At 40.5% G+C, this 13,141-nt stretch overlaps 2 protein-coding genes across 2 annotated transcripts; one reads left to right on the top strand and one right to left on the bottom strand.

The window, feature by feature from the left end:
• Positions 1 to 3,349: 3,349 nt before the first annotated feature.
• On the bottom strand, positions 3,350 to 6,131 carry LOC140576735 (dolichyl-diphosphooligosaccharide--protein glycosyltransferase subunit DAD1). The gene is made up of 3 exons (XM_072696297.1): positions 5,757 to 6,131; positions 4,807 to 4,967; positions 3,350 to 3,720 (listed from the first exon to the last, which is right to left on the bottom strand). Exons 1-2 carry the CDS (start codon positions 5,965 to 5,967, stop codon positions 4,837 to 4,839), a joined length of 342 nt encoding a protein of 113 aa, XP_072552398.1. The 5' UTR covers positions 5,968 to 6,131; the 3' UTR covers positions 3,350 to 3,720; positions 4,807 to 4,836.
• Positions 6,132 to 6,230: 99 nt separating this feature from the next.
• On the top strand, positions 6,231 to 13,030 carry LOC140576733 ((Lyso)-N-acylphosphatidylethanolamine lipase-like). Its single transcript, XM_072696295.1, has 8 exons — positions 6,231 to 6,608; positions 8,354 to 8,436; positions 8,885 to 8,989; positions 10,652 to 10,940; positions 11,148 to 11,302; positions 11,513 to 11,624; positions 12,326 to 12,512; positions 12,713 to 13,030. Exons 1-8 carry the CDS (start codon positions 6,580 to 6,582, stop codon positions 12,800 to 12,802), a joined length of 1,050 nt encoding a protein of 349 aa, XP_072552396.1. The 5' UTR covers positions 6,231 to 6,579; the 3' UTR covers positions 12,803 to 13,030.
• The last annotated feature ends 111 nt before the right edge of the window (positions 13,031 to 13,141 follow it).

Genomic DNA, 13,141 nt, shown 5'->3' with positions numbered 1-13,141 from the left:
ATGTAAACCCCCCAATTGATCAATTAAAGCTTGAAGTTGTTTTACACAATAAAAACTTGAAATAATATCATAATCAATGAGATATAAAATGAAGTATAATAACCTGAATAATAAATATTAATAAAAAATAATAATATTAATAACAATAATGTAACCCCCCCCCCCAATTGATCAATTAAAGCTTGAAGTTGTTTTACATAATAAAAACTTGAAATAATATCATAATCAATGAGATATAAAATGAGGTATAATAACCTGAATAATAAATATTAATAAAAAATAATAATATTAATAACAATAACCCCCCCAATTGATCAATTAAAGCTTGAAGTTGTTTTACATGATAAAAACTTGAAATAATATCATAATCAATGAGATATAAAATGAGGTATAATAACCTGAATAATAAATATTAATAAAAAATAATAATATTAATAACAATAATGTAACCCCCCCTCCAATTGACCAATTAAAGCTTGAAGTTGTTTTACACAATAAAAACTTGAAATAATATCTTAATCAATGAGATATAAAATGAGGTATAATAACCTGAATAATAAATATTAATAAAAAATAATAATATTAATAACAATAATGTAACCCCCCCTCCAATTGACCAATTAAAGCTTGAAGTTGTTTTACACAATAAAAACTTGAAATAATATCTTAATCAATGAGATATAAAATGAGGTATAATAACCTGAATAATAAATATTAATAAAAAATAATAATATTAATAACAATAATGTAATCCCCCCCAATTGATCAATTAAAGCTTGAAGTTGTTTTACATAATAAAAACTTGAAATAATATCATAATCAATGAGATATAAAATGAGATATAATAACCTGAATAATAAATATTAATAAAAAATAATAATATTAATAACAATAATGTAACCCCCCCCAATTGATCAATTAAAGCTTGAAGTTGTTTTACATAATAAAAACTTGAAATAATATCATAATCAATGAGATATAAAATGAGGTATAATAACCTGAATAATAAATATTAATAAAAAATAATAATATTAATAACAATAACCCCCCCAATTGATCAATTAAAGCTTGAAGTTGTTTTACATAATAAAAACTTGAAATAATATCATAATCAATGAGATATAAAATGAGGTATAATAACCTGAATAATAAATATTAATAAAAAATAATAATATTAATAACAATAATGTAACCCCCCCTCCAATTGACCAATTAAAGCTTGAAGTTGTTTTACACAATAAAAACTTGAAATAATATCTTAATCAATGAGATATAAAATGAGGTATAATAACCTGAATAATAAATATTAATAAAAAATAATAATATTAATAACAATAATGTAATCCCCCCCAATTGATCAATTAAAGCTTGAAGTTGTTTTACATAATAAAAACTTGAAATAATATCATAATCAATGAGATATAAAATGAGATATAATAACCTGAATAATAAATATTAATAAAAAATAATAATATTAATAACAATAATGTAACCCCCCCCCCCAATTGATCAATTAAAGCTTGAAGTTGTTTTACATAATAAAAACTTGAAATAATATCATAATCAATGAGATATAAAATGAGGTATAATAACCTGAATAATAAATATTAATAAAAAATAATAATATTAATAACAATAATGTAACCCCCCCCAATTGATCAATTAAAGCTTGAAGTTGTTTTACACAATAAAAACTTGAAATAATATCATAATCAATGAGATATAAAATGAGATATAATAACCTGAATAATAAATATTAATAAAAAATAATAATATTAATAACAATAATGTAACCCCCCCCCAATTGATCAATTAAAGCTTAAAGTTGTTTTACACAATAAAAACTTGAAATAATATCATAATCAATGAGATATAAAATGAGGTATAATAACCTGAATAATAAATATTAATAAAAAATAATAATATTAATAACAATAATGTAACCCCCCCCCCCCCCCAATTGATCAATTAAAGCTTGAAGTTGTTTTACATAATAAAAACTTGAAATAATATCATAATCAATGAGATATAAAATGAGGTATAATAACCTGAATAATAAATTTTAATAAAAAATAATAATATTAATAACAATAATGTAACCCCCCCCAATTGATCAATTAAAGCTTAAAGTTGTTTTACACAATAAAAACTTGAAATAATATCATAATCAATGAGATATAAAATGAGATATAATAACCTGAATAATAAATATTAATAAAAAATAATAATATTAATAACAATAATGTAACCCCCCCCCAATTGATCAATTAAAGCTTAAAGTTGTTTTACACAATAAAAACTTGAAATAATATCATAATCAATGAGATATAAAATGAGGTATAAATACCTGAATAATAAATATTTAAAAAAAATAATAATATTAATAACAATAATGTAATCCCCCCCAATTTATCCATTAAAAACAGTAGCGAGGTTATCATACGTCATTTATTATTATTGCAGTTTTATCCTTTAAACTAATTATTTAAACAGATTAGATCTGATTATTCTATGAAATACATCTGTATGAGCTGCCTTTACTGTGTGTGTGGGGCTGAGGGAGATGGCAGCAGGAATTCCAGTCTTCCATCAATCAATCAATCAATCAATCAATCAAAATCTGACTAAAAAACTGTTCCTTAAATAACTGAAGCAAAATATCTTAGCACATCTAACATTAGAGAAGTGGGCTAGGGACTAGAAGGTCATTGTTTGAGACCCTGGAGCAGCAGGAGGTGAGGGGAGGTGAGGAGAGTGAAGGAACAGTGCCTTAACATTCATTCTCTTCCTCAACATTCATGGATGCCGTGCGCATGAGCGAGGCACCTAACCCCCAGATGCTCCCAGGGTGCTGAGGTGGCTGCCCATTGCTCCAGGTGGGTGTGCGCTCACTGCCCCTAGTCACTGGTGTGTCTGTGTTTGCTGCCATAGATGGGTTAAATGCTCTAGACTGTACTGCAGCTTTGTGGCCTATAGTGCTATAATCAGTCACTAACTGAAGGCCATACGTTTGTTTGCCTCTATATTGTTTTCCGACCTGTAAAATAAAATGATACGGTCCAGGAGCTGAACCAACACAACTGACAGATTGTAAACAGAGTAACTGCCAATATGCATAATTAGTATGTTTAAATGCACTGGAAATCAGCAAAATCAGCCTCCAGCTGCTCCCTGGGGACTAAACCTCACAAAGCTCCATGGGAGGGATCAGGCAGTTCACACAGCCTCTCCAAGGCCAAGCAAGGACGTGGTACCGGACACCGCAAGTGCATCAATTTTACACAAGCACATAACTGATGGGAAAGTATCATGAGAACCATCCCCTTCTCTGAAAATCAGACAGTGAGAATTTAGCTTATTGTTTATTTGTAAAGATTAAAATTACATGAGATTCCTACTAAACGAAAGTGCTTTTATTACCTAAAGGATTTAGGTCATTGCTGATGCAGAGAGAGAGAGAGAGAGAGAGAGAGGACACAGCGAGTCTGCAGGTCGCTAATTCAGGCCTCCTCTCTCAGGCCTGTTGGGAAACATCACTGTGTTGCAGATACAGTTCACAGCCAGAACTTAAATGAATTAGCATTAGTAAATTTGGTGGGGGTGCAGGGTCAAGTGTGTTTGAAATGTGTGTTTCCTTCTTCGGTCTTTGTGGTCCTTCAGTCTTTGTGGTTCGTCAGTTAAAAGGTGCGTGTAAAACTCGGTCACTTCTCTTCAGTCAGTCTGCAAAATGAAAGAAAGGCATTACTCCACATGATTCCAGAGAACACTGAAAACAGATAATCACGAGCCAGGTTATCTGAGTAAATTCTGAGTCACTGCTCTGATAGTGTGATGAGGTAAAAGTGGCGCCAGGCTATTCAGCTCTGTGGAGCTTGTGGAGGTGTATTGGCTGAAGTCAGTCGTGTAGTTTTCTTAATTCAGTTCAATTTAATTATAATTGGCATTATACTAATACAGGGCTGTACAGTACAACCAAACACTGTTAGAATAGATAGGACATGCAGCAATAGTGCAAGGACAATAGACAAACCGTAAGACTGTAGAGAGTATAAAGACAATAAATACAAAAATATACAAATCAGTGAATCAGTACATGAGCTAATGTGTGCATGAAGGCCTGGTGATTAAGGTGCAAAGCACGTTATTATACTACTTTATAAAATAGATATGTAGTCCAGAGATGTGCCGTGTGTGTAAATGGAAGAGTGCAGGAAATATACAGGAGTGTATGCTGAGGAGGACCAGTCTGGTGTTGAATCAGCATCACGTATCACATTTGTAAACAAGGTGGACAGTACAGCACAAGTATAGCAGCTTAGTGTTCAGGTAGAGCAAACAGTACACAGCTTAGTGAACCTTTACCCCAACTTTGTAGTAGTAGTGGGTAGTAGTGGCTCAGTGGCTCAACACTGGGTTATTGATCTTACCCGGGCTCGCCAAGCTGCCTCTGTTGAGTCCTTGACCCTATCTGCTACCCAGGCGCAGCAGTGGAGCCTGTCCGCCCAGGCACTTGTGCTCACTGTATCACTGTGTGTGTGTGTGTTTACTGCACAGATGGGTTAAAAGCAAAGGCCAAATTCCAATCTGCGTCCAACACTGATGGTGAATGTGGTTGTCTTTGTCTTTGTCTTTTAGAGCGTCCAAGTCCAGTGTCTGTTGTCCACATTAGCCAAGCCTACATAACAAGATCAGCTGATTGGCTGATCAGTGATCAATCATGGTCACTGGATTTTCTGAAGCCCTATTCTTCACAAAGCAGTGACACGAAATGACAAAAGTAAACATGAAACCTCCATTAGATCGTACCCCATCATCCAGGCCAGCAAAGGCTTCTCCTCAACCAACGAAATTGATGACAACAAGATGGAGCACGGTGTGGGCAAACAGGAAGTCGGCGAAAGCTCTTTCTGGTGAGATGGATAAGAATTCGCCTTTGTTCTGAGGGTTGATCTGGATTCGCAGGCAAACTACAATGTGAACAAAAAGACAGTGGTTAAGGCACGACTTTTTTTCCTTCTTCTTTTTTTCCAACACAGCTTGGGACAGCTGAAAATACATCCGAAATTTGACCCATCTGTGGTAGTGAAAACATACACACACACACACACACACACTAGTGAACTAGGGACAGTAAGCACACACACACACACACCCAGAGCAGTGGGCAACGAACTCCAGAGAGGGTGAAGGGCTTTGCTCGAGGGCCTAACAGTGGCAGCTTGCCGAGCCTGGGTATAGAACCCACAACCACTGAAGGAGGCAGATACTTCTTCAGCACAAATGACCCCCATAAGTGACTCCCATAGACCTGCAGCAGATATCACTCAAAAATAGACCATTCTGATAGCTTTAGAAACTTTTAATAAACCTTTTAATATAATGTAATCAACAGGCCGGAGCTCTAACCGCTGAGCCACCACTGCCCCCTTGCAGGCATATACTCCCCCATATACAGTATATGTGTATATATTTTTTATTATAAGACATTTCTAACAATTTATTATTATTACTATTTATTGCATATATTACATTATATTACATTACTGTGTTTATTAAAAGTTTCTAAAGCTATCAGAATTGTCTATTTCTGAGTGATGTCTGCTGCAGGTCTATGGGAGTCACTTATGGGAGTCACTTATGGGAGTCACTTATGGGAGTCACTGGTGCTGGAGAAGTATCTGCCACCTTCAGCCTCGTTCTTGGAGCTCTTTTCTGTCTGGAAAAGCCTGGCATGCCAAATCCAGTGCCCCTCTGACCTGCCAGAATGAAGGATCCCACACAGGAGATGAACCCGGACAGAAAGCTGTTGAAGGGGAACGTCCCGACCAGCAGACAGTAGAGGAACTGCAGCGCGCCCGTAAGCAGGATATACAGCAGATACGCGTCCACCACCTTCAGCTTCGTGGACGTGCTCGACTTGTACTCCTCCAAAAACCTTGCAATGACAGAAATCACCGAGCTGGACATGTTTAATTCCCGACTTTCCCCCCTACACACACACACACACACACACACACACACACGATCGAAGCGTTGACGTGTCTGCAGCGCTGGTATAACGGGCGCTACCGCAAAAGCGCTCCGCCGCCTCCCTGAGATCAGATAAACAGTTCCGCAATGCAAAGCGGAGCCGCGCAACGTTAGTCGATCCAGCGCTCTCTTAAGGTGGAACCGCTTACTCATTTATTCATTCCACCTTAAAAAAAAAAGAAAAAGCCAGCGTGTGACCAAGGCTCGCTAGCTAGCTACCTGCTGCACTGTTTAAGGTGGAGCCGGAGCGGCGCTTACAACGTTAGCTAGCAGCAGTCCGTCCACCTTAAAAAGTGCCAGCGAATAACCGCTGCTGTGTTTAAGGTGGAACTGGAGAAGAAGAGAAGAAGAGGAGACAAGTTAAGTTCACAACTTCAGCTGCGTGTTAAACGAAAGGGAAGACACTTAGATAGACAGACAGGCAGGCAGACAGACAGCTAGCGCTAGCCAGCCAGCTATCATCCGCCTGCGGTCCGGGGGACGGAGGGGGACGGAGGGGGCTCTTCATGCTGGACACGACTTTTAGCTCGGCTTTGGTCCTTCTGTGCCATGCAGGACGAGGGAGAGAGCGATGGGAAGTAAGTTAGCACTAAGCTCACACACCTCTGTAATTACATTAACCCTGCGACCCTGCGACCATGTGACCTACAACTACATCAGCAAGAGCCAAACCTCCATCAGCAACCATGAAGCTGAGCAGCGTGTCTCTAGTCTCCTCTACCTCTAACTTCTCTCCATCTCTATAGCTACAGTCTGGTGCAAAAGTATTTGGACAGCGACACAGTTTTTCTGTCTTCTTGCCTCTACTCTGCTCTCTGATGTCAGTATAATGGCCAGCTGAGGCCCTTTCCCTTGCTATCCCATGATAAAAGTTAGGAGATACATACAAGATCTATACTATCTGTGATAGTGAACACACACACACACACACACACACACACACACACACACAGACACACTAGTGAACTAGGGGCAGTGAGTACACACACACACACACCCAGAGCGGTGGGCAGCCAACTCCAGCATCCGGGGAGCAGAGAGATTGAAGGGCCTTGCTCAAGGGCCCAACAGTGGCAGCTTGCCAAGCCCAGGAATCGAACCCACGACCCTGTTATCGATAGCCTGGCGCTCTGACCGCTGAGCCACCACTGCCCCTCTGGACGATTTACTGATGTCAGTTTAATGGCCTGGTGGGAAATGGCCCCTTTCCTTTGCTATCCCATGACAAAATTGAGGAGATACAAGTTCTAGATGTTGAATTTGCCTACTTGGGTTCTTGGGAACCTTCAACGAGCCTCTTAACACCTGGCATCTAGACAGGGTCTGTAGGACATTACATTAAAAAGGAATTCCCAGTGTGATCAGATGAGATCCGATATTGCTGTCCAGAGTAAGAGCTCATCAACACCTACATCCCTTCTGCTTTACTTCCTTATCCGGCGATTTCTCAACAAGGTGGTCCGGCCCTGGTTGATTATGAACGGGTTTGAGGAAAGGTAGGGGTCCCACGACACAGTGGAACGACAGAGAGACAGGCGTTAACACTGAACAGGCTCGGTTTGTGGTACAAAGTGATGCTGATGCAGTTACAGGAGGCCACAGTTTGGCCCATCAGAGTCAAAGTTTTGTCTGTCTAGACAATTTGGTACATTCTTAAAGCGAAGAAGTGCACTGGCCATCTCTGCAACACCAAAAACAAAACTGAAGTATATAACGGCCGAATCTTTTCCTTGGTGAAGGAAAACCTGTCACGACATCTAGTCAAGTCAAAAACGCAGTCAACTCAAGAATGTAGGCGTATCATTGCCGAGAACCAAGAAAGTGAAAGGAAAAACAGAGGGTTTCCTTCAAGATGCTAACCACAGGCAACACTCCCCACATCAGAAAGGTAAAAGCTAAAAACAAAAGCCATATCTGGAACAAAAGTCTTTGGACAGATCAAACCAAGATAAAACCAAGGATAAAGGAAAGATCGGTTCGCGGTCCAAAGCATACTGCATCATCTGTCAAACATGGTGGAGGCAGTGTTAGGGATGCCTACAGACTGGAGGTTGATGGAGTGTCAGGAACACAGACCCCTAATGTATTTCCGCTAGGACGCCGTCAAGCGTAGAAAAAGTTGAAGAAAATCATTTTAGCTTTTGCTACAACGGATTCTGACGTAGAGCTAATTATATAATTTTATTATAATTATATAATTTTATGATCAGTATTGTGATGTCTTTGCCGTATCACCCACCTGTACCATACAATGGTGCTACTTAATTTGTTAGTTATGCGCATACTGTAATGTAAAGTCTCTCTCTCTCTTTCTTTCTCACAGAGTATCAGGGTGGGGTCGGTGGCCGTCTTGGCGTCCTACCTCTCTGTCCCTTCTGAGGAGCACCGAGACAAAAATCCTAGATCGTAAGGGCTTGTACATTTCACAGTGCTGTTGTTTATAATATGTTGTAGACCTAAAGATCACTGTAAGACCTCTCTAAGTAGAGCTGGGCAATATGATGATATTTTATCGTATTGTGATAAAATTTGTTATGGTGATAACGATACGCTTTGCTAAGCACATCGAGAATATCCTCAGTGCTTAATAAACACTGATCAGCTGAAGGTTTCATTACTAACAGTGTAATTAGACTGGGTTAAAGAGCAACAGATGTTGAGTATAAATTACTGAATTCAGTTCGGGAGAGGTTCTGAACAGTCGTTCATAAAAATCTGTCGCTTCTGATGTGTTTAGTCTGTGATTAGCTACATGTATCGTGAAAAAAGTCTTTAAATATGGTGATATAGTGTTTTTACCGTATCGCCCAGCCCTATCTCTAAGTATTCTTCCATGTCTCTCTCACTCTGGCAGGTGTTCAGAATGACCTATGGGCCCGATTTGTCTCACTACCCACTCAGGACCGAATCTGGACTGTCACGGTCACTCATAAAAGTCTCAGGGAAGCTTCGAAGCCATGTGAGACCCTTTGCTGTAATGCACTGTTTACCTGCAGATGGCGCTTCTGTAGCTCTCAGCTTGTCCAGAAATGCGCGTGTTCACCTCTCCATGAAGCCCAAAAACCCAGGAGAAAAAAAGTACCAATTCTTGCATTATGCTGCTTTAAATGGTAAATCAAATTTAAGTTAATCCCGTTAGTTTGTGGTCGATGTACTGTAGTTGGTAACACCACCACCTTCCCTGAAGCAGACTAGGGCCCACTTCCCAGGCCAGGTCAGCACACCTACACTACACCTTGGCCGAGACCCCTGGCCGATCTTCTCCTACCTGTGTAACAGCCAAATGCTATAAAATGCTATATTCTTTCTTTTGAGTCCCTGCCACTGCCTGCACTGGTTGATCTGTAGTCCATGCTGTTGCTGACTAATGAGGTTTATAGGCCTTAGGAAGTCATAAATCTGTCATTTTTAGTTAAAGAGTTTAGGAGTTTGTAGTATTAGGTTGCGGCAGGTTCCTTTAAAATAAAAATAAAAAGCTATGAGCGCTGTGTGACTAACAGGCTTCGTTTCGGGTCCCATGATCTGTGATCAGATGAGTTTTCCAGGAAATGCTTCCTGTTTGTTACTGTTACTGTGTTTGAACTGACAGTTTCTGAGGCTTGAAGACATCTTCATGACCTCTACCCCAGAAGACATCACATAAACCCTGCAGAAAGAACAAACCCACCGTCATTTGAAAGAAATCAAAATGAACCTTTTTTTAGTCTGTTAGTTCAATTTCTTGGGTCCTTTTAGGCACTATTCACTAAATTACATTACTTACTAAATTACATTACTGGATTACAGGCAACACGTTTCCAGATGTTTTTCTGGAAACTTCCTTCAAGAAGTAACGACTTTTGCTGCCTGTACAAATGATTTATTTGAAATATAAGAAGAAGAGACTGTCCACGACTCGTCACCATGTCTGAGGAACATATTAGATTAGAGAAGATACGTGTGGAGGTTAACCACCCAGTGCTAATGTACATCCAATTCCCCCACGCTACATGACTTAGCAATAGTTTGGTGAACAGAAAAAATCCAAATATCACAAATGACCAAGTGTACTCTATCAGTCCAAGACGTGTCTGGTGCCTGAAGTCAGTTAGCACCTTCAGATTTGTCCTGAAACTAAAAGGGCTGATGTAGCTAACAGGTCATAGATCATAGGTAATGGTAATCACTGTAACCAGTTAGCATGGTGCTAATTGCATGCCTAAACCATCACATACTGGACATCCTTATGCGATTTCTGACACGGTATGACGTGGTTTCATGTGAAAACATGGTCAAAAGTGTGTCGCTAAGCAAAAAACAGTAGTAGCAACCATCTCGAAGTCAGTTGTTTGTCTGTCTGCTAGCTGCGTTAGCCTCGTAGCCCCAGTGCAGGACCAAAAAAAGCAAACTTCATCAAACATCAATTCACCATTATTAAAATCTATAAAATATATCAAATGCAATGCAAAAATCATTCAAATATAAACACACACTGTATCTGCAGTGTACTTCTAATAACCTGCACCGTAGCTGCGTGCAATAGTGACGGGAGTGTGAGTCAACATAGGCCGTAAAACCTCAGATCAGCCCTGTGAAGGATCAGAACCCAGGACCGAACTGAAGTTTGCCTTCCCTCCTGCAGCCTCTCGGACTCCGCTGGTGATGGTGCATGGTTTCGGTGGAGGAGTGGGCTTGTGGATCAGGAATCTGGACCCTCTGTGTCGATCTCGGCCCGTTTTCGCTTTCGACCTGCTGGGGTTTGGCCGCAGCTCACGCCCCAGCTTTCCTCTGGACCCCGTTCAGGCTGAGCAGCGGTCGGTCATCTCCATAGAGCACTGGAGGCGAGCCCTGGGCCTGGAGAACATGATCCTTCTGGGTCACAGTTTGGGCGGATACCTGGCAACATCCTATGCCATACAGTATCCCGAGAGGTGAGGAGTGTGTGGCCCTCTGATACTGATACTGTCCTCAGGTTGGTCCATGTGTTCGTCCTGGTCCAGCTCGTGTAGGACCAATGTTGGGTTTGTAGACGTCTAGTGTAGAGTACATTGTTGTGGCCCGATCAGTCACAAGACCACTAGAGGGCAGTAAAATGACTGTAAAATAACATCCATGTACACATCCATCATAAATCCTAGAGTTCGTCACCTCATCCTGGTGGACCCCTGGGGTTTCACCCCCATGCCCGCAGAAGGAATGTCCAAGCTGGGCTGCCCGCGCTGGGTGGATTGGGTCATAAGCGTAGCCTTGTTCTTCAACCCTCTGGCTGTGATCAGGGCCGCAGGGCCATGGGGTAAGTGGCAGTGAGTGTTGGCTTAGCCTTCTCTTGCATTGCAATGCAAGCATTTTCACGAAAAGAGCTATTAGCGCCCCCTAGTGCCCAACATTATATTTGTTTGGCTAATTTTATTAGCTTAAGTCATTTTTAACGAGTAAAAAAGATAATGAGGACTCTGTAAAGCATGAATTATTACATATAACATGTACTTTCACTCTCTCGTAGGTCCTAACTTAATGACTCGTGTTCGACCAGACTTCAAAAGGAACTTTGAGGAACTTTTTGATGACGACACCATTATGGAATACATCTATCACTGCAATGCACAACCGCCCAGGTACAGTTGGACTACGCTCCTATTGTGGTTATGTATTCTACCCTGCTCACATTGTTATAACAGTGTTATAGAAGACGGGGAGGGCTGTGTGAAAGTGAGAGAGTGAATGAGAGAGCGAGGCCAGTATTTATTTTTCGATTATTTTTAAATGTATAGCTTGTTCCAATTGAGGACTGCCTATTAACCCACCCCTAGCACTAGCAAAGGGTTTAGCACACGTCACCTCCCCCCACACATGCAAAGCCAGCCACCACCTCTCCTCCAAGTCTTTCCTACACACTCTGAGGAAGGTGCCTGGGCCGGCCAACATCGCAGAGTGCCGTCTGCTCTCCAGTTGTGCCAGTTGTGCTCTCTTCGACTCCGGCCGCTGATGGCAAAGCACCATGGCTTTAACTCGCAACCCCCGGGCCATAGTGAAGGCGCATTAGACTGCTGCACCACCAGTCATTTATAATCTGTAAAATTGGACACAGCTATGTTGTGTTTGCTGTCCCTGTTTATAAATATCATGAACTCTGACTCGGACATCACCTGGACTTTGTACTAGGGGGGCTGGCAGCATAAAGCCCGGGTGATGTCTGGATAGTCTGGCTTACACATACCGCTCCTCCGGGTAAAGTCCGGACAGGTTCTGGGCTGCATGTCTGAAAGTATGTCTGACTACTCCTTTCTGTTCCTCTCGCTCTTTCTCTCTGTCTCAGTGGAGAGGTAGCGTTCCGGGCTATGTCTGAGTCGCTGCTCTGGGCGAAGAGGCCCATGCTGGACCGGGTTCATCTCTTGCCCCCTGACCTCCCGGTGACTCTGGTGTACGGAGGGCAGTCGTGGCTGGACAGCAAAACGGGGGAGAAAGTTGCCCAGCTTAGACCTAACAGCTACACTCACACAGTGGTGAGAGAGAGGCTAATGAGGCACTGTAGTTATGTTGATTACCCAATAAAATATACATTCCATAAAATTATGGAAATTAAATGTGTTTCATTCCTTTTTTAATTCTTTTTTATATTTGTTGTTTGTGACTCTTGTTATGTGACTCTTTAAAGTCCATAGTTTGAAGCTGACTGTTTTTTTTTTTGTCCTATTTGTCTCAGGTGGTGGAAGGAGCTCCTCATCATGTTTATGCTGATAAGTCTGACGCTTTTAATGCTGTGGTGCAGAGCATCTGTGACGATGTGGACTGAGACTGAGTGTGTGTGTGTGTGTTTATGTGTGCGTGTATGTGTTTTAACTTTTTAAATAATAGATTTTAAATAGTTTTTCACATTTATTTTTAATAATTGTTGGGATTGTGAGCACACTGTGAGAATTGCTTTCTTAATGGTGGGGCTCAGTATTGTCTTATTGCCACTAGAGGTCAGTGTGCCTTAAAACTAACGCTCCTCTAATGCAAATAAATTTTACATTTTACACAGTTGTCATAAAAAAAAGGGTGCATTGTCATTTATTGGGTTAAGAGTGACAGGAGTAATGGGTTTTATCAAATGTACAAATCCAAAAAAAATGCTTTACAAAACTAAAAT

This window comes from Salminus brasiliensis, chromosome 14, assembly GCF_030463535.1.
Source record: "Salminus brasiliensis chromosome 14, fSalBra1.hap2, whole genome shotgun sequence".
Lineage (NCBI taxonomy): Eukaryota > Metazoa > Chordata > Actinopteri > Characiformes > Bryconidae > Salminus > Salminus brasiliensis.
Note: the sequence above shows the minus strand (reverse complement) of the source record. Positions and strands in the feature narration are given on the sequence as shown.